This window comes from Chironomus tepperi, unplaced genomic scaffold (genome assembly GCF_022539635.2).
Source record: "Chironomus tepperi strain 1889 unplaced genomic scaffold, CSIRO-AGI_Ctep_v1 contig_456, whole genome shotgun sequence".
Lineage (NCBI taxonomy): Eukaryota > Metazoa > Arthropoda > Insecta > Diptera > Chironomidae > Chironomus > Chironomus tepperi.
This window is the reverse complement of record NW_027226578.1, coordinates 593,712-614,970: the sequence shown is the minus strand read 5'-3', so window position 1 is coordinate 614,970 and position 21,259 is coordinate 593,712. Positions and strand designations below refer to the sequence as shown.

Genomic DNA, 21,259 nt, shown 5'->3' with positions numbered 1-21,259 from the left:
TTGAGGAACTAAAAACAAGATCCAGCAGAGTCCAAGTCACTAATATTAACTAAAACCAAGATTTAGTAAGGTCAAAGTACATTTACGAAATAAATAACAAGATCCAGGAAGGTCAAAGTTCATCCACGAAGTAAAAAACAAGATCCAGTAAGGTCAAAGTACATCCACGAAGTAAAAAACAAGATCCAGTAAGGTCATAGTACATGCACGAAGTAAAAAAACAAGATCCAGTAAGGTCAAAGTACATCCACATACTAAAAAACAAGATCCAGTAAGGTTAAAATGCATCCACGAATTAAAAACAAGGTCCAGTAATGATAAAGTCACTTCGGAATCAATAAAACAAGATCCAGAAAGATAAAAATCATTTCCGACAAAGTATCAAAACAAATAACCAAATTGTTGGAAAAAAATACATTTTTTCAATTCATAAACATTTAGCGAACATTTAGCCGGCTAAAAAATTCGCTAAATTTAGCGAAAAATTTAGCCGGCTAAAAATGCTCGCTAAATTTAGCGAAAAATTTAGCCGGCTAAAAATGTTCGCTAAATTTAGCCGAAAATTTAGCCGGCTAAAAATGTTCGCTAAATTTAGCCGAAGATTTAGCCGAGCTAAAATATTCGCTAAAATAAGCGAATTTTTTAGCCGGCTAAATTTTTCGCTAAAATAAGCGAACATTTTAGCCGCCGCCGACTAAATTATCAGCGGCTTCGATCTCTGCTTTAAACCTAGAAAAAAAGACATGAATTGGACAAACAAAATAAAAAATTATTAAGCAATAAAACTTTGCTAGCACTTTAAATGCGATAGAAAGCAGAAATGAATGAAGGAAGGCTAACATGCTAAAAACGTAATAAAATAATCAAATAATAATTATGGCCATGTTTCGAAGACATAATCAAGAAATTATGATGGAATATCTTATATCTTTTGTGTTCACAATCCACAGATTTTCCAATATTTTCTTTCTCTCTCTTGTGATTTTTTTCATACCTTTAAATTGTAGAATATAAGCTAAAATTAATGTATAAATTTCATTTATACTTAAATTGTAAGTAAATCTTGATGGCGTCTCATTAAGGTGTAACTTTTTGTTTGTCGACGGAACTATTATTTCGATTTTGTTGAGGATATATTGATAAAAGCATGCTTGACACTTTGATGATTCTTCCTCAACATCCAATCCAAATAACAGCTCCGTCTTGAAATGTATTATGCTTGTGTATGATACAGACAGATAAAAAATTATGGAATATTCTTACATCAAGACATTCCTCATTTTCCATATCTATCGCTTCGAGGAACTGCCCATGAGTGACACAAATTTTCATTAAATGACTTTTTAACGTTTCCAATAAATGTTTTTCGGCACTTTATATTTCCTACATGAACTTGTTATCAACTACAATAACACTGATATGTAGGTTATTTTCGATTTGTCCAGCGGGCATTGACTTCTGTTTTGGAGTTTAATTGCCTAATTATTACAAGCTGCATTCTTATTCATATTTTAAATGACATTTTATTGTGGGATCCATGGAATCGATTCTGTCAAAATTTGAATGCTTAGATTGAAGAACCTGTTCAAGCTTCTTCAGAACCATCTCCCATAGACCATCCCATCAAAACATCTCATCAAGCTCATAAAAATAGCTGCAAAAATACATAATTTTACGCTAATATAACCATGTGAAACTTCCAAGTAAGACTATCACTTAACATTCATTGTGCCACTCAAGCGCGATGCCTCGTAAACGAGAGAAATTAAAGAGAAAGATTATCGTGAAGTGTTGACAAAGAACTTAATGTGACGCGTTTCCCTATAAACAACAACAAAACGATTTCTTCTGTCGTTTTTCACTCATCATATTCATTTCACGAACAATTATCGCAAAGACTTCATTCACATTGATTCGACTTTTGGCGGAAGCTTCGATAAATGGACAACCCCACATTTCGGCTAGTGCGTGACCTAAAAGATAAAAGCAAATTTTTAAGGTTATGTCTATAAAGAAAATTTAGGCTGCTATGCCATCACACCTTCTTCTGTTGACACTTCTCTTTGGCATTCTAGATCGAGTTTATTGGCGACTAGTAAGATGGGAGTTGATTGTCCTCCCTTTACTCGATGTATTACATTCCTCATTGTCGTTATGTCTTGAAACGTCTGATGATTTGTGAGTGAATACATAACAATAAAACCATGTCCATTTTTAATATAGAGATCGCGCATGGAGGCAAATTGCTCAGTACCAGCTGTATCCAAAATCTCCAACACGCATGGTGAATTATCGACCTGTGAAAGTATTAATTAATTAATAAGATTATAATATTGACGTAATTGAAATTGCGGAAGATTTAACAAAAATCAAGTGAAATCTACACTTGCTGGCATGACTGTTTAGGAACTGATAAATTACAGTAAAAATAGATGATTCATACAAATTATTTTAAATAAATAAGGAAAACCGCAGAGCATGTGCGAGTGAAGGGCGTACACAAAATAAAATGTGAATCTTGTTGATTAAAAGTGGTCAGTGTCATAATTAATCATACACAAAACCGTACGTAACACACGACTTTTATCAATCAATCAAATCATAATGAAGGTTATTTGTCTCAAAAGTGAAAGAATCGCAAACACAATACGACTTTTTGTGGTTTATTTTAATGAAGTAGTAAAACTTTCTGCGGACGTAAATATATATACATTCTATAGTTCTCATGTTAGTCATGCTTATCTGATGTGATACAGTTTATTATTCAAATGCTACAACATGTGTTTCTTGTGTTATTATTTCGGCGTTTCGGATGAGGGGTTCATCCGTTAATGACGTCATTATGAATTGAGGGTTTGGGAATCACATCCTTTTAATTAGGGAATTAGTGGCTGGCAGAAGTTATCTATCAAGACAGATCCAGCTTCCGATAAACACTAAGTGCAGCTATGGACTTTCAAGCGTCATCGCCAAGGAAGGAAGTAAGTTATCATGTCTTTGTTCAAGGTCCTTAGTAAGACTTGAGATTTGTAGCTTGTTGTTAGAAGAGCTGTATTTGGAGATCAGATGACATCCTCCAATAATGAGTTCAATTCTTCGTCGGGTTAACTCAATATGACTTTATGCTGGGACCAAATACAACAAGAGCTGTGCAATGAGCTTTAGACAGAGAAGAAGGGTCAGTATGCTTTGTGCCTCGAACACTAATAACCCCAGATTGCTCAGTTGGGATGAACACTTGACATGTAATCGAGAAAGTGTATATTCGAGTCCCACTCTGACCATGTGATCTATAGGACGTGGGTTCGAGTCCCAGAACCTCAGAAGTAGTTTGATTCCGATCAAGAAGTCATCAAAGGTTCCATATTTTATGAACGACTCCCCCAAAAAAAGCAAAACATTCAAATTTGCATTCGACAATAAAAAATTTCCATGAGTCATACTGTCTATGCATGTATAAACAGAGTTATCAATTCCTATAGTCCATTTAAAATGCTAGCAAGCAGCAAACACACACCGAGAGTATCAAATTACCCGATATCAATATTTAAAAAATCGTTCAGCTACTCACTTCAATTTCTTTCCTATAAAAATCTTCTACTGTTGGATCATATTTCTCAATAAAACATCCTGAGACAAACTGTACAGTTAAGGCCGATTTTCCTGTAAAGCACGTATAAAAAAAGGAAAGAGAAAGCAAATCAAATAAAGGAAATATGACATTGGTATAATATTTGATCAATTGATAAATCCACAACTCACCCACACCACCAGAACCAAGTACAACAACTTTAAATTCGCGCATCTTTCAGCACAGAGTCTGGCGGGTATGCAAAAAATAAAAAAGCTGTTGCAGCTATTCGTTGAGCAATTAAAATATATAAAGTTATACAGATGACTCCCAAATTTCCACTATTTACTTTGTTCCTCAATTAATTTTCGTTAGTTCCGTTTGTTATTTTATCACTGAATTGAGAATTGACTATGTATGCTTTTCACTTTTTTTTTTATTTGATGATGATGATATTCTACTGTAACTTTTTTTACGAATCTTTCGGTCTTAATTGAATAATAAATTAAAACGTCAGTTGGTATCAATTGTTGAGTACTCTGTAGATGAATGGAATATAAAGAAATGGAAAAAAATATTAAATTTTTTGAAAGGAAAAAACACAATGAGTAATTATTGTTTATATTAGAGCGATTGCAACTACAGCTCTAGACTCATGGATGAGCAAAGAAGGCATTAACATGTGAACATATGTGTGCAGTTACGATAAAAAATATTTTTTTTTGAAGGGTCTATTGCAAATGATGTCAACTTTGTCAGACCAGACCCCAATTCTTATCAAATTGGAATTGGGGAACCTGAAGCCTGACTCCGAAGCTGGCAGGAAAATTCGTGGTATTCCCTATTACGACCAAAACTCGAAGTTGAATAGAGTGGTATATGGAATCAAGACGATTGCTCGATATAAATACGAGTCGACTTCGAGCAACGGTTACGGCTAATACCACTAGCGACTGAGCTCTGTGTCGGGATATGTAGGATCTCATCTAACCAAAATGTTTCTCCATGTGTTACGTTGATATTCCTTTGACATATTTTGGATCATTATGGTTACATAGAATATATTAAAAGCCTCTTCAAACTGTCCTGTCTGAAGGATGGCAACCCCACAATAAGGATAGCTAGGTATGGTAAGAGTTACAAGCCGAACCCTACATGTACAAAGCAACATAGCGCAGAAAAATGATGAAAGATTGTCAGCTTAACGTGCGGACAGATAATTTGAACAAACTAGGTGACAGAGCCAGCAACTGAGTCAGAGGAGTGTTTTATTAATTACTTAATGCTCAGTTATTTTGGAAACCCAAGTATAGTCTGCGGCGACGACACATTTTGAACAACACTGGTCTAACCATCATATCAACTGCCTAGCCTACAAGATTGACGTCATTTATATACGCACCCTCTTTTTATGTGAGAATAATGTTTCCAATCGAGGCTATCTTTTTGTGTTCATGTCACTGTCGCGATTTATCAAATATTTACTTTAAATAAAATATTTTATACATTTTTTTTTGTGTGTAAAGCATTGCCTGCCTATATTTTTTTTTCTAGAACTCGATCTTGAAACTCAAAATATTTACATTACGATAAAAAAAAGTTATATGGGAAATCGCAATGGAAAATAGTGGTTCCAAAATAAATTATTATTACAACGTGATTTCACATATTGTAAAATTTAAGTCAAGGTCTAAGCATATTTGATGATGGTGGCTTAAGGAAGTGCTTTTAAGTTGACTACTGATAAACGGTTAAGTCTTGTTTATTTATCAACTTGAAATGTGAATACTGTACAGTCTCAACGACTTTTTGATATCACTACAATGTTTATCTGTTTATTGACTGACTTGTGGAGTTGTCCGCTAACTTAAATTGAGCTTATCTGCAATGTTTTCAATGTTGTCTTTAGGTTATGTTTGAGTATTTACAAATTTTATGTGAATTTGACTACTTTTTGAATAATCTTTAAGTTGCTACTGTTAAATTAAGTTTGCTAATGACTTTCCAATAGCTTGCAACTAGCTCTTCTTAGAAACAATCCAAATTGATGCAAAATCAACCATTGAATTTGAAAATTTCAAAGCAAGCTTTGACTAACCTCAAATTTTGTTCAAAAAATAAACAAAACCGAACTTTCTCAACTTTAAAGCAGCATCAAAACTCATTTAATACACAATAGTCAATAGTCATTCAACAGGTACCCAAATTTCTATAACCATTCCAAATTTAATGATAATTCTCACAGACATGTTCGATATGCATTACAATAATCATACGAATCCAAAAGGATTATTGTTAAATTTTTTACGAATGGCGTTAAATATAGATGATTATTGCTGGAAGTAACAAAAACCGTGAAATACAAACGATAATTGTCTAATAAGCAAATTTAATCCGTGAAATAAGTGCAATAATCGTTCAGAACAAACGATAATTGTTATACAACAGAAAATAAAATTACTAGACCTTACTGATAATCGCCAGACACAATTCAACTTGTTACTATATAGCTGTGCTTACTATAAAATAATAATTATTCATACTAATCGATTGTTTTGAAGTTTAATAGTCAGTTCTAATAAAATAACGATTCTTATCAGCTACGCCTAATTAATAGGTCATCAAAGCTTAACGATTTTTACAACAAAATTAATTAGTCGTATGAATGGAAATGATTGCTTATTAGTCATTAATCATAAAATGTGGTAGAATGGATGTTTTCAAAACATAAACTGTTTATTTTGATATTATTGAGTTCTGAGGGGACAGCATGTTGGAAAATATGACGAAAAACAGCACATTAATGTGAGTTTCTAATCGTTTTCAGTATTGAGACAGATATTAGAACTAGATGATAACCGAGCAGCACAGAGTACTCTTTGTGGCAACGTCACGTCGCGAGACTATAGATGCGATGTTGCCTAAGTAGCACAATGTGATCGCTAGGATTGCCATACGTTGCCGTATCAACTCTACGAAGCGGAGTTACCTTGTCGGCACCATATCGACTGCCACGCCACACTGTGACGCATAGGGTACTTAGATTTGAATTCATTTCCTCAAGCTTTGATGGATATGCCATCAAAACTGTGTCTTAAACCTTATCTGAACACAGAAACCCATATCTAATCCTTATCTAGATGCACAATCTCACAACATTCAAATTATTCTTGCTGTACAACATACAGTTTGGCACAAAATATAAATACTCAAAACTCAGCCTACATATACTCATTCATTAGTATTTCAGAAGGCATATAGCACTCAATTGCCATTCAGTCTAGTTAGTTATTGAGTGCTATCGCTGAAATTCGTTGAATTTGCTGATAGCAATGCATACACATGTAACTATCCCAATAGAATTTACTTTTGGAATTGCAATCATTTTATTCAATTCCATTCGACTGTTTGCTTATCACTACTAATTGAATTTGAATGCAACTTAATGTTCGATGATAGAACAGCGTATCTAAGTTCCCAATTACCAATCAATATCAATCAAAGTACGCAGTTTTGCATCATGCTCCATAAATATTTTCCCTAATTGAATGTCTATAAATTTGATTAGTTAAAGTCATCGAGAATATTGATGCTTCAAATACGATACAAGTCATTGAATACTCGATATTTACAATAAAGATACAGCACATAATAAAATTAATGAACTGAGAAAGTCACTTAATGCATGCAAAGCTATTTTTAAAAACGTGTAGAAAATCGTGCATCACATGGACATTATAACGACATTGCAATGTCTTTGAAGTCTCGAATCATTAGTAATGAATACTGGTTAATGACTTCCACTTGACCTGTTGATGAATTTCCTGATTAACTCTTTAAAAATCATCAACAATGGATGAATTATGGATGAATAGAAAATTTAGTTATCAACTCCGACATTTCTAAGGCAATTCATTAATTTATTTAAATGATCATGGTAAGCTTGGCATTTCCGAGATCAAAAATCAAGCAACTCTATATAAAGAGATGAATATACGCATGGCGAAGTTTGATATTAATTTTTAGTAGAAACTTGAATTTAAGCCTCATAAGGAAAGAAGCAAAAAAATTCTCGATACGCGGAAAGCGTGAAGTAGCATGAGAAGGCACAAAAAATTAGAGCGATTCGCGTTTAAAAACCCACTTTTCTTTGTGTCACAACATAAATGAAAAATTGCCGCTATATACCTACAATAAACAAGTTAAATAGTGTATATATTCTGCGAGCAAAACTCATCGCACTAAAAAGTGACTGATAAGCGAAAACGCAGAGAAATAAGCAATGCCTTTCAACCAGCGTAATTTCTGTTGACAGAAAAAAAATTCATTTCTCTATGTTTTTGACACAGTGAAAAAGAAGCACACACAAAATAGAAGTTGGTGGAGAAGTAAGTGAGTTTGTGGCTTGAATGCGCATTTTCATAGCTTTCAATGACTTTGAATCAGAAAAATATTGTGGTAACTATCTTGTAGCTTAGTGCTGTCCAATCTTTACTGTACTAGAACCCCAGCACACCTTAGTGGTAAGCTTCTTAAAACAAATTTACGTACCGTACCTCACAGTTTAACATAACACTGACCTAGGACACATTTTCAATAGTTAGTTAGTGACTTGTAAGTTATTGACAGTCCGAGAATTAGCTTGGCTCAGGACTCTCTATCAGTTGACAACCCACTACCTTCTGAGCGACTAAACATCACACACTATATTTTATAATAGAATGGATCACAAGATATAAGCTTGTAGCCTTGAACGACAACTTAAAATGCAGGGAATGCAAACCTGCAGTTCTTGGTCATACCCTATAACCAAGAAATTGTGTAAAACACTGTAAACATTCATTTTACACAGTTTTGGCTATTGCTCGAATTCGACTCGAATCTTAATGACTCAATATAAAATGTGAATCGACATAAAGCTCTGATGTTGGCAATTGATAAGAAAAAGCCAAAAGACCTAGCTTCAAGTCCAATCAAATGGAAATCATGTGTCACAATTGATTAATATGATCAGCGACATAAGCAAGAACATTTAGTGACCAACAATTTAATGTACGGATATGGATAAGAACAGATACATAGACTGACAGACAACAAGTGACTATCGCCTATCTATTTTAAAAGTACGCAAAAAAATAGAAGAAAGGTAGAGCAAATTTAAATAAATACAATTTTTTGCATGTGACGTTTCACAGTCTTATGCATGTACACATATTTTTTTTGTGTATTCATAATTGACAACACCGTTAAATAACAAAACAGCAATTTTTATTTGTTGTTGCTCACATATTCATTCATTCCATTTCATTCAACTTATATATTATTTATTTTTATTCACACAAGAAGTGCGGTCGGTGATATGTGTGAAATAAAGAGCTTCTATGACACTGGCGCTGAAAAAACGTCCGCTATTTTAAATGATTTCGACGACTGACTGCATAAACTCTTTCACATTTTCATACACACAACTTTTTTGTGTGTTTGTTTCCTTCTTCTTATTTCTATTTTGGTATGATTACGATGATGTTGTGTCACTGACTATGTCATAAATATTTTCAATATGTTTGTGGAGGCGCACAAGTTCAATCAAGCGAGTCAAAATCGCTGATATCCTTGAAACAGACTCATCAAACGTATTCTCATTACTCTGACTGTGTCTATGTCTGTAGAGGTTCCAATTTGACGACTTGTCATGCAAATCTATTTGCCATTGAAAATAATTCTTGGAATAATGAGTCAAATTGAAGCTATTGCATGTTTATTCACAGGTAATCGATGAATATTTGCAGACATGGAATTCTTTGAATAATAAAGGGGATAGTGACGCATGTGAAGACTATCTTGAAATTATTGGTTGAAGCAGCTTCTTACTACGCTTCGTCCAAAGTCTAGTTCCTAAGCATTGTGGTGTCTGAGGAAGGGGGAAACTGGGTATCGAGTCATATGTTGAATAGGGTTTCGAGTCATACATTGGCTAGGGCATCTAGTCATATATAGACTAGGGTATCGAGCCATATATGATCTAGGATATCGAGTTATACATAAGCAAGTATGCCAATGCGAGATTAGGGCTGAAGCTGCTGAATGGTTAGTCAACAAACCGGAAATATGCATCACTCACTCTTTTGTGAGTACGTGGGTTCGATTCCCACCAGAGACCGATCTCTCAATCACTACATAGAAGTAACCATGTATGTCCAACATTCGCCATCATATTCTATATATAGCTATAGATTCCAAATATTCTACCGACAAAAAATGCTAATTAACCCCAAAATCCCCTTAGAAATGAAGACGAGCTTATCGATTTCATGTCCTCAGGACATTCCACAGCATAAGAATAAGCAATTGAATCAATTTAAAGCTCCTTTAAATATTTTATCAAGCTATTCACAACTATGACAACAGAGCACGAGCATGATTATCATGTAAAATTCATGTCAACTACAATAGGGATAAAGGAATCGACAATTTCACCTATATATGCATGCTCTACATGCGGTTTTGTAAAAATAAATCATTTAAAGCACTCTGTGCTATCTCAACAAAAAAAAGAACTGAAATGAAATGAAATGTAGTAGTCGTATGTTACACATGACTATTACGATAAGCTTGAAAAAGCCGTGGAGCCCACAAAAGCGATAAAATTAATAGGTTTATGTAGCCACTTTGTGGTAGAATTCGTACTACACACAGATTGGACTAAACTTGAGTATAAACGATTGGAAACTTCAGTGGCAGGAATTGGCAGTCTATAGAATTTCACAATATGATTGAAAGGCATGTGCATGCATGTTTTGAAAGCAAATTAACTTCATCCACTACATGCAATGTTTTTTGAGAAAAAGACTCTTTTTTCGTCAAGAACTGTATGTTGGACACGACTTTTTTATAAACACAAATGTAGTAGAAGAAGTTAAATAATCCCAGACAACGTGTAAATTATGATATAATAACATGATAACAAGACTTTTTTTTGTCAGAATTAAGCATTGTGTAAGGTATATAAAGTCTATGTATTGCACTTAATCCCACACTAAGGTTGGGATAATGCATTAAGATTAAAGTCGTGTACTTCTGTGGTGGTATTGAAACTGCTGAATTTTTGATGATTTTTCCTGACAGCTTTCTATTGGCGGCAGTGCTGGACATGTCCTGACGCAAATTTCATTGCCAACTTTGTAATATAAATTCAGTCAATGTACAAAATTATTCTAATTCCATCCTCAAAACTCAATTAACATCCATATGCAATGTAATAAAATTTATCGACGACGTGCTATCCGCTTAATATCATTACTATAATTCAATAGACAATATTTTTCAATCCCCATGTAGGATTAAATGTTTTTAATCTAATTCTGAATATTCGCTTTAACATTTTTTTCAAGTTGCTATAAAAGTGCAGCTTTAGGATTGTTCTAGGAGTTCACATGAATATGGTAGTTAATTTGATGATCCAGGTATGGCATTCAAACAGGCATAGCGCAAGTCGGATGATCAAACCAAAATCCGGTGCCAAGACGTTGTCATGGCAGGCTCAATCATGCTGGAAATCAGATTTTTGATTATATCTGGCAATACGTAGGATTCATGTCGACCTGAGGTCAGATTTTGGATCGAATCTGGCACTAAGTCAGAGCCAAGCTGAACTGTAGTCAGACTTTTGATCGTATCTGGCATCACATAGAAGTCATGCTTACCTGAATTCAGATTTTTATTGAAAAACTGGCACCAAGTTAGATCCATGCCGAGCTGGAATCAGATTATTGATCGTATCTGGCGGCAAGTCAGTGTCATGCCGACTTGAGGTCAAATTTGGGATCGTATCTGGTATCAAGAGTCATGTTGGCCTGGGTTCTGAATTCAGACTGTATCGGGAACTAAGTCAGAGTCATTTCAGCCTTGGGTCGGATGTCTGATCGATTAATCGATTTGAACTGTTTAGGTAAAGACTTGACCTCGAAGTCGACTCATATTTTGTATGGAAAAGTCAATACGACTCATATGCAACTAATTTCGACTTCCAGCTCTGGATCATACTACATAGAACGGTATAGAACATTCAATCACATTCGAGTATCGTACATCAACAACAAAAACTCAACGATACTTGAAAACCTCTAAAAGCTATTGCAATATATCTCTGTATCTATGAATATATATGACAAATGATGCGTAACATTGACTGCAATAGATGTCTACAAACAGCACAACAACAATAAAGAGGAATATTTATGAGAGAGAAAAAATTATACGCAGCGGAAGAAAAAAAAGCAGCATAGAAGATATTTAGTAGACTGAAAGATATTTCACAAAAATAGAAAACTACTAGGGCAAGTGCTGTAATTATTTCGTAAAGACTTAAAAATTACAGTTCACACTCAAATTTTTCGCACAATAAACAACAAATTTTGCATCATGTGCGCGCCTCAAGCGAGATCAATGCGATTTCAAGGCAGACAAGAAAAAAAAACCCATCATTATTATTTCATCTAACGTAAAGTTGTAAGAAGCTCAGCAGGCCAACAAGCAAGTCAGTAAGTAAGTAAGTGAGCAAGTATTGTAAAGTGGAGAAAAGAGAAGAAAAATGACGTCATGATCGATAAAAAAGATCGCAACATTTATTATGTGTGTAAAGAAAAGAAGTAAGAAGGCAGCAGCGATACGATACGATAAAGTAATGTGTACAGAAATAAATGGATGAGTAATTTACATTTGAAAAGAAGGAAAATTCAAAGGCTTAACATTTACTGATATTGTTGATGGGTTGATCGATGAATGATGTGGGTCTGAAGATTGTATCTTTTCCAAGTATTCCAAGCTAGAAGCTAGGTATCGGAAGAGCATGTGTTTGGTAGGGCACCGTTATGTCGCTGTGTTAACGGTTAGACGCGAAGCTGCCCTGACGACACCGCGACGGATGATTACGACCCATTTATGCGATTCATCGCATTGTGTCGCTCAGAACACAGTGCATGACCTAGGTTTATCTACATTTCATGTGATGAATTACATAATGAATATTCTGACTAAATGCACTATTTTTGGGAACACAATCTGATCATTACTACGTCTCAGCTGCTTCTCCCGTTCTCACACTAGTTTGTCACTTTAGATCTGTGGTGGGTAACCTGTGTGATACCAAATATTTTGAAAATCCCCTACGAACCGTACGCCATGTAGGGTTTCGGTCGAGGCTCATCACTAATCAGGTTGTTTTCGCCAAGTGGCCAAGTACTACTTGGTTCTAAGTATACTGCCGTCATGTCGCCGTGGCCCATTTCAATATGTGCCGATCAGGTAAGAAATAACATGAAAAATAAAATGTTGTCCACCACTGCTTTAGATGGTCCGTTCAAAGGTCGTAGTTTATTGTGACGTACTCGAAAATTTTTCAGAGCTACTAGCTTTGAAGCAATATGCAGCAATGATTAAAGAGTTAAGACAGTTCAAGAAGTAACTTATTTTTGACACCCATCACTTACGACGAACCCTTTATGCAATCTACACATAAATATATAAATAAAAAGAATATTGTGTATATTTTGAAGTGGAATCGGCATTACGGCTTTACGGACGAACTTCCATGAATACAATAAATAAATGTGTATATATGAAATAAAAAAAAAGTATAAAAGAAGAAGAAAAATAAAAATTTCAATGAATGATTGTGTGGTGGATTAATGTGAAGCCCAAACAGCAAAAATAATAAATAAAGAAATAGACTTGGCTGCTTGATTCGGCTCGTGCCATGTGCGGTTTCATACAAAACATGTTGAATTCCGCTCTTATGCAAAAAAAGAGAAATAGGTAGCAACAAGAAGTTGTAGAAATTTTCATACATTATTAAATGCTCATAATAAGTTAGTCAGAATGTTTGTTGGAAGTGAATAAATTTCTAGTCAGCATATACCACAAAGACGATATAATTTGATGTCGCAGAATTACGATAACACTACACAGAATGGAAATTTATACGAGAAATTGATTCGTATTATCTGTTGAGTCATTCAGCAAAAGCAACATATAGAATGTCTCAATATGATTTTTTTTTTGTGTATAGCTATGATGGTGTGAGGAATGTTAAGCACATTGTATATACACATAATTTTTTAGCACTTTTCAGAATCAACAATAGACTTTTATTATTTACACTTTGACTACTCCGATTAGGCATAAATGGTGAGAAGTCTTTACTTAATTTGATTGAATTTTCTTATTTTATGACTTGACTCAGAGTTGTTGGATGAGATTTATGAGGCACTAATGCATTCATAGATTGCATCAGAGCTGGTATCAGACGTTTGCTCATTCAAAAGCTCCTGCATTGTCTAGTCTAAACAAATTTGGATATTTTAGTACTGGATCTTGAATATTTCTTAGTATCTACATCAGTACTGCCCAAACTGCGTTTCACGGCCCATCAGTGACATGAACAGCATGCCGTGTGCAGCACACGGTCATTTGCTGCAAAGTTTGAATAACACTGATCCAGACTTATGTAGTTTGTTGCCTACATTACTCTAATCGCAAATTTTGCATCGATCAGTTCAATACCTTGCCCAACAACTCTGCAAGCCAGTAATATTTGCACAAGACATGGATATACTTTATATAATAATTGAGATTTGATTAAATAGAAATCCGATAAAATTAAAATTGATTGAATTATGAATGGACCAACATTCGAATTGATTTCCAGTTATGATACAAATATGTCATAAATTAAGCATCAATTGATAATAGACATGTCTTTTATGAGACAGACAAATCAGATATGATGAAGACAGCACATGATAGTCAAGTCGACAGATGGTTTTACATTGTCAAAAATCATATGACCGATAGTTACTGGTAGCAGAACAAACTGTAAACTTTAATTAAATGTATTTTTAGAGGAGTCTATCAATGAACGAGAAACTTGCTTCTGTTTCATGTCAAATCGATACACACGCACCAGCACTAGTCTATGATTATTTTTGAACTTGCTATGAAATGAGAAACATTTTTATGGCTGTATATAAAATTATGTTAAACATTAAATTTGATGAATTGATGATTTTTTTTTTGGCAACAGTCATGGACATAATTATATTTTGAAATGGGTCCATAGTTTGGAGAATTTCTTTGTTCTATAGTAGACTTTGCATGTCAAAGATTCCTTTGATTAAAATTGAATTTATTCAAACCAAAGATCCCAATATGAATCAAGTTAGCATGTTTAATTCGAACAATTTATGACGACATTCGAGACATTTGGAGACGAGACAGTAAACTTGAAATAGCTGGCATATCTCGTTTTGAATCAGCAATTGAACTATAAACATTTTCTTTAATTAAAACATTAAACAAAAATGCGTTCAAATCACACAAATGAAATATTCGATACCACTTTTGTTGTCTCTCATTGCCTGCCTTATTGTATGAACATTATTGGTGAATGAATGAATGAATAAAAAAAATTAAACTTTTTTTTTTCATACATATGAATTGAATTCATACGAGCAAGAAGTTCTTCTTCATTCGATTCCGTAATTATATACTGGGTCTACATATATATTAATTTTTGAGAGGGTCTCTCTCACTTTATTATATCCATTCCGATATTATTGTGAACTTTGATTTCATTATGTATTAAATGGATGTATGTATAATATATAACAGCACTTAAGTGAACATCTTCTTGGAATATATTTTACACAATGATTCACTTTACATAAAATCTCACATGTAAGTTAATTTATTATGATTATTAAAACTCTTTTTTTTCATTCTGTATCACATACATAACTTTCAGGTTCACTATCTGCTTTAAAATGACAAATCTCCTGTTTCTTTTTTTTTGCAATTTCATTTGACGCCTTCTTTTTGCACATAAATTATTATTTTTAAACTTGTTACAACTTGACTCTATTAGATCATATTCCCGTGTAATAAAATAAAGGCAATATCTTTATAGTTAAATGTCTTTCTTATCATCATCGTCGAAACAAAAAAAATAACAAGAAAATAATAATAAAAAATTGTATTTATATACACACATTTACTTAATGCACAATCGAGTCTAGTGTCATTGCTTTTGAGTCAACTAAGGAAATATATTTCTTGTTACAATAATAAAATATTGCTGCCTGCCTTCATATGTAGGCTGTTTCTTTTTGACTGAAACTTACTCAATTTTTTTTCATATTTTTTTCCGTGTTTTAGATTTTGGCTATTTTATTGCCTTATCACAGTCCTTTTTGCTGCTTACTTCATATGATTCATTGATATCTTACACCACACTATGTAATTCAGCACTGCACTACGTTACATTCAATCTCAAATAGACGAATTGAGGAAAAAAATTAAAGAAAAATAAAATTCATCTTTTTGTGTCGAGTCTGACGGCCCGCTGCTGATTTTAAACTGATTTTTTCCGTTAATTTTATTAACTTGCATGGCGAAAGGAATTGCTCTGTCAAGTTGTTGTAGATGCATGAATTGGAATTTTTGATTCTATTTTGCAGTCTGAGAATTCCCAAAATAATTTTTTTTTTTGGGTATATCCCTAATGGATAATAATCTAAAGGATTTAATTTGATTGACTTAAGTGATAACTAGGCAGGTGTAAAAACCATGTGATGTCAAATAAAATTTTGAAATTACCTGTTGTTGGGAAATACTGTTTTAAATGTCCACAAATAACCGGAATACTAGATGATTTTTGAAACAACAATTAAGGGTGCTTTGTGATGTGACCAGCAATAGAGTTAGATGAAACGCCTATAATAATGACCTAGACTCAAGTCAAAGTATGATTCCAGTAGGTAAAGAAGCAATCAGGAGTGGCTTTTGGGGCCACTTTGAATCGTTTAGACTAGTGATGGACAACCTTTAATTTTTCATGACCTACTTTGGCGGTAAGCCTCGACCGAAACCGAACACTGCTTACGTTTCATGATATTTCCAAAGTGTACCGTGGCACAAAGGTTGCCCACCACTGCTTGGGGCAAATATTTTAGAGACCGAGCTCTAGGACCCTCAAATTCTCAATTTTCTACAATCAGCAACAGTTGATGATCTATGTAAACTCTGAAATGAACATCATTTATGGATAATCCCCAAACCTGACAATATTCCACGACAAGAACATCCCAAAACATCACATAAATTCATGATAATTCTCAATTGTCTTTCGACTAATTCCATCACACAGTCTAACACATTCCTAGAAGAAAAAAATTAAGTCATCTACATATATTCTAAAGAGCATTCTTCCGAAATGAGAAAAGCTGATAAAAATAACAAGCACAGAATGAATCTTTTGTAGAATCTATCGTTTTTATTAGAAATAAAGATTTTTAAAATAATAAACATATATATCTCATTGTTTCTTCTTCTTTAATATGGTTACGCTTGATATATCAAATAAAAAAATTTACATCCTTTTTTTTAGTCAATGTTATAATTAATATAATGAGAAAGAAGGAATAAAAATATCAATTTTTTTCACTTTTATCGTCTTTAAATTATAAGAAAAAAAAGACATTGCTTTCAGAGGAAGGCTTTCAAGGCGGCGATATTGATTAATTTTTGCAGGCAAAGATTAGCACCTCTTTGAATATTTATTGTAAATTATATTATCTAAATTGTTGTGAATGACTTGATATTCCTATCGGCAGATAAGTATGGAAATTTTGCTACTACGGCGACGAATTGGCAGTATGCTGAGAGTCAAAACCAACATAAAATTAGAATCGACTTCGAGCTTTGTTCAGTACCAAGTTGTAGCAAATTAGGTTGTTTACGCTAATTTAGTTGCTCAAAGCAGAGTTCGAAGTCAGCTTAAATATTGTATGACGTCGAGTCGACTCATCCATACAAAATCCCAATCGACTTCGAGCTCTGGCTCCAAGCATACTGCCAGGGATAGTTGTGGATGTCTGAGTTTATCAGATTCAAGCTTCAACCCTAGGATTCGGGTTTATATTCTAGAGCTTGGAAGTCGAAGTATACTGCCGCCTCGTCGACGTATTGGCAACATTTCGAAATATGTCGATCGGGGATACTTGTGGATGAATCTTTGAGTATGTTAGATTAAAGTTTAAATCTCAGAACTCGAAGTCTACTCCTATTTTGTGTGGAAGTCGAGTCAAGCTGAATTGACTCCATATAAAATTTGTGTCGATTTTGACAAATCCTAGAGATCGAAGCCACTGACAATTTAGTCGGCGGACTTGATAAGCGAGCATTTAGCTGCCGACTTTGATGGCTTCAACCTTTTAAATCTCTCAAATTTGAACAAAAATTCATGGATTTCTAGAAATTTCGAATTTTTATCAAATCTTGATTCATCCACTTCCATCAGTCATCCACCTTAGCTGACTCGACCTTAATTAGTATGTCTACAATCACCAGCCGAGACGCCTTCCTTTGTTATTAAAATAAAGGTGTTAAAACACTACACATATTGATAAATTTGATTCTACATCAAAAAAAATTTATATATTACTTATCTACTTAATATTTTTTTCCCACATTCTTGTAATCCGATGAGCTCTTTCTTCTTATACACTTCATTTTTTCTTTTTTTTGGTAAATTTATAAAGCTAAATTTTTCATTTCTTTCTTATCAAATTTTCAGTAGAAAATTCAGTTTTTTATCATTCATTTAATTTAATTTAATTTTCTTCTAAGTTATTAAAAAGCAGGAAATCATACGTGATTAATTTAATAAAATTAGGAAACGAAAAAAAGAAGTTAAAGGAAGTTAGAAAGAAATGTCTTATGAGCCTTTCATTTTAAAAAATATTTTCTCATTTTTTTTTTTTAGAAGATTATGATAGTCCTAAAGGATATAAATTACAGTCTAAAGATGATGATGGGATTTCAAGATATGATTAAAAATGGATTTTACATTCTTTTGGGTCCATAGCAAATTGATGTGAAGTCATCTGTTGCTTCACTATTCTTTACGATCTATTCTTAAAAAACATGGAAAAATGCCACAATATTGCATGCGTAAAGGAAGGTTGAACATGAAGGATCAGAGCTCGACTTCGAGCTCTGTAGATGATTATATTGGCTGACTTTTGACACTTTGAATTTAACCGTCGTCGGATTTATTTTTAATCCGACTGGATTTAATTTTAAACCTACTAATTTAAACCAGATTCATAACCAATCCTGATTTCAAATTTCAAAAAAATAATCACAACTTCTGATGTCTACAATCTGTCAGCGATTATCGCCTGTCTATTGATCAGGTTGAACAAAACAATGAAATTTGATACGATTCTTTATGATCATGGTCGTGAATGATAAATTTAGAATGGTAAACTATTAAGCATGTCTATGTGTGATTTAAAATCAGCCCAATAATCAAAGTTTTGGAACTATTGTGATGATAATGGATTATAAAAAGGAAATGGGTGGATGTTGTTATGTCAAAAAAAATATATATATCTGTGAATCTCACTCAATGCGTACTGTAGGAGAAGTGAAAGAGATTGTGTGGATTGAGTTGCATTGGAAACGAAAAAGGAAGGATGGATAGAGTTTTGATTAGCAGTAAAAAGGGAAATACACTTACGTAAAAAACATGTAAAGATATAAAGTCTACATAACAATGATCCTTAAAAATTTGATCATTGCTTTCACATCATCAGTTTCTGTTTTTAAATCGGCCTTAATTAACTAATTTCATTTGAATTACAAAACACGTGTGCCCTATAATATCGTGCAACAACAATAACTTTTTTTCTTTCGTTTTTCGTTGGACATATTCATTTCACGGACAACTGTAGCAAAGACTTCATTCACATTGATTCGACTTTTGGCGGAAGCTTCGATAAATGGACAGCCCCACATTTCGGCGAGTGCGTGACCTAATGGAATATCATTAGAACAACTTAGTCATATGACATACATAACTAAATAACTAGATAACAAAGGCTCACCTTCTTCTGTTGACACTTCTCTTTGGTATTCTAGATCGAGTTTATTGGCGACTAGTAAGATGGGAGTCGGTTGTCCTCCCTTTACTCGATGTATTACATTCCTCATTGTCGTTATGTCTTGAAACGTCTGATGATTTGTGAGTGAATACATAACAATAAAACCATGTCCATTTTTAATATAGAGATCGCGCATGGAGGCAAATTGCTCAGTACCAGCTGTATCCAAAATCTCCAACACGCATGGTGAACTATCGACCTGTGAACAAGACAAAAAAAAAAATGAGGAAAAAATTCCAGCAGTAAGCAAGTGTACGAGATAAGATTAGAATTTGTTATCTACTCACTTCAATTTCTTTCCTATAAAAATCTTCTACTGTTGGATCATATTTCTCAATAAAACATCCTGAGACGAACTGTACAGTTAAGGCCGATTTTCCTGTAGACGAACAGAAGCAGTCATTATATGTTATTGTAGCAATAAAGAAAGCAAAACTTTTCAATTTCTTTCTTCATTCATTCAATACTCACCCACTCCACCAGAACCAAGCACAACAACTTTAAATTCGCGCATTTTTTTGTAATTTTCTTTGTGTGGAAATGGTTTTTCTTTTTTTTTTTCTACTGCTACTAGTTTATGCTGTATGGTGCTTCTTTATGTATCAGTAAATTGCAATTATGTATCTTGAGTTTTTTTATTTTTGAGCAAATTTTAGTCCTTTCTCTCGAGAAGCTTTTAAAATAATTAATGCTGTATGTTTAAAGGGAAACAAAATAAGTCGCAAAGTTGAAATGGATGATGTTGCTGGAAATAAAGAATAAAATAAATAATTAATATATAAAACGAGATGAAGCGAATCATAATTGAAATAATTAGTGGCTTTTTTGCCTTCACCACACTTTGCGAATTATCAACAACTTATTTTAAAGCTATAGTTAGTTATATATATTGAGAAAGAAGAGCGATATGGAGAAGAAAAATTGATGTTTCGTATGTGAGTGCTGGATGTGTGTTTGAACAACAAAAAAGGGAAATTTTATAAAATAATCACTTTTCTACTCAATTTTCGCCTTCTAATCTTGACAAAGATGTAATTTATTCCATCACAATGCACTCCAAACACTGCCTATCTTTGCGAATATATAATTATATTTAATCTATTTCTTTTATGATAACATTTTTTTCGCGAGAAATCAAAGTTTTTTATGTAAAATTTCTTTATGATGATTCATCGACATTTCCGGGAAATATGACTTGACAATTTCACTTACTTCGATTTATTCTTAAGGTCTAGATGGCTAGAAACTTATCACTCATCACAGAAATTGTTAATTAATGCCATTTTTCCTAAAAAATATTTGACGATAAATTATTGCAAATAAAAAACTTTACAAGATATATGTAGAACTCGCTTGTAGACCTACTTTTCTCACTTATTTGTAGACTTCTTTATCTGTTTGTTCACTTTGTCCTGTTGACTGGCTTGTTATGTGTTGTTTTCATAGTTAAATTAATAAAAGTTTCTGAATTTTAAAATTGTCAGAAAATGTAAAAAAATTCTGCAGGGACACTACGTTTTTTGAAGAATAGTGAAGGGGTTTTTAAATTTCAAAAGTTCGTTAAATTTTTCAAAATTGACAGTTTTTTGAAAATTTATAAATTTTTGTTAATTTATCTACTCATTTAGTGTTTTGAAGTTTCAAAACAAGTAGATTACAATAAATGCGCGATTGACAAGTAGACAAG

General features: G+C 33.3%; 2 protein-coding genes across 4 annotated transcripts; both read right to left on the bottom strand.

The window, feature by feature from the left end:
• Nucleotides 1-501: 501 nt before the first annotated feature.
• LOC139098982 (ras-related protein Rap-2a-like) lies at nt 502-15,966 on the bottom strand. 3 transcript variants are annotated; one of them, XM_070651370.1, is made up of 5 exons: nt 15,748-15,966; nt 3,763-4,110; nt 3,572-3,663; nt 2,042-2,297; nt 502-1,973 (listed from the first exon to the last, which is right to left on the bottom strand). In XM_070651370.1, the coding sequence occupies exons 2-5, from the start codon at nt 3,803-3,805 to the stop codon at nt 1,822-1,824; spliced, it is 543 nt and encodes a 180-aa protein (XP_070507471.1). In that variant the 5' UTR covers nt 3,806-4,110; nt 15,748-15,966; the 3' UTR covers nt 502-1,821. The 3 variants fall into 3 exon arrangements, with proteins under 3 accessions (XP_070507471.1, XP_070507473.1, XP_070507472.1); XM_070651372.1 differs by lacking the exon at nt 15,748-15,966 and adding an exon at nt 15,616-15,634; XM_070651371.1 differs by lacking the exon at nt 15,748-15,966 and adding an exon at nt 15,361-15,504.
• Nucleotides 15,967-16,876: 910 nt separating this feature from the next.
• On the bottom strand, nt 16,877-20,934 carry LOC139098981 (ras-related protein Rap-2a-like). The gene is made up of 5 exons (XM_070651369.1): nt 20,785-20,934; nt 20,044-20,317; nt 19,860-19,951; nt 19,516-19,771; nt 16,877-19,443 (listed from the first exon to the last, which is right to left on the bottom strand). The coding sequence occupies exons 2-5, from the start codon at nt 20,084-20,086 to the stop codon at nt 19,286-19,288; spliced, it is 549 nt and encodes a 182-aa protein (XP_070507470.1). The 5' UTR covers nt 20,087-20,317; nt 20,785-20,934; the 3' UTR covers nt 16,877-19,285.
• Between the last annotated feature and the right edge of the window lie 325 nt (nt 20,935-21,259).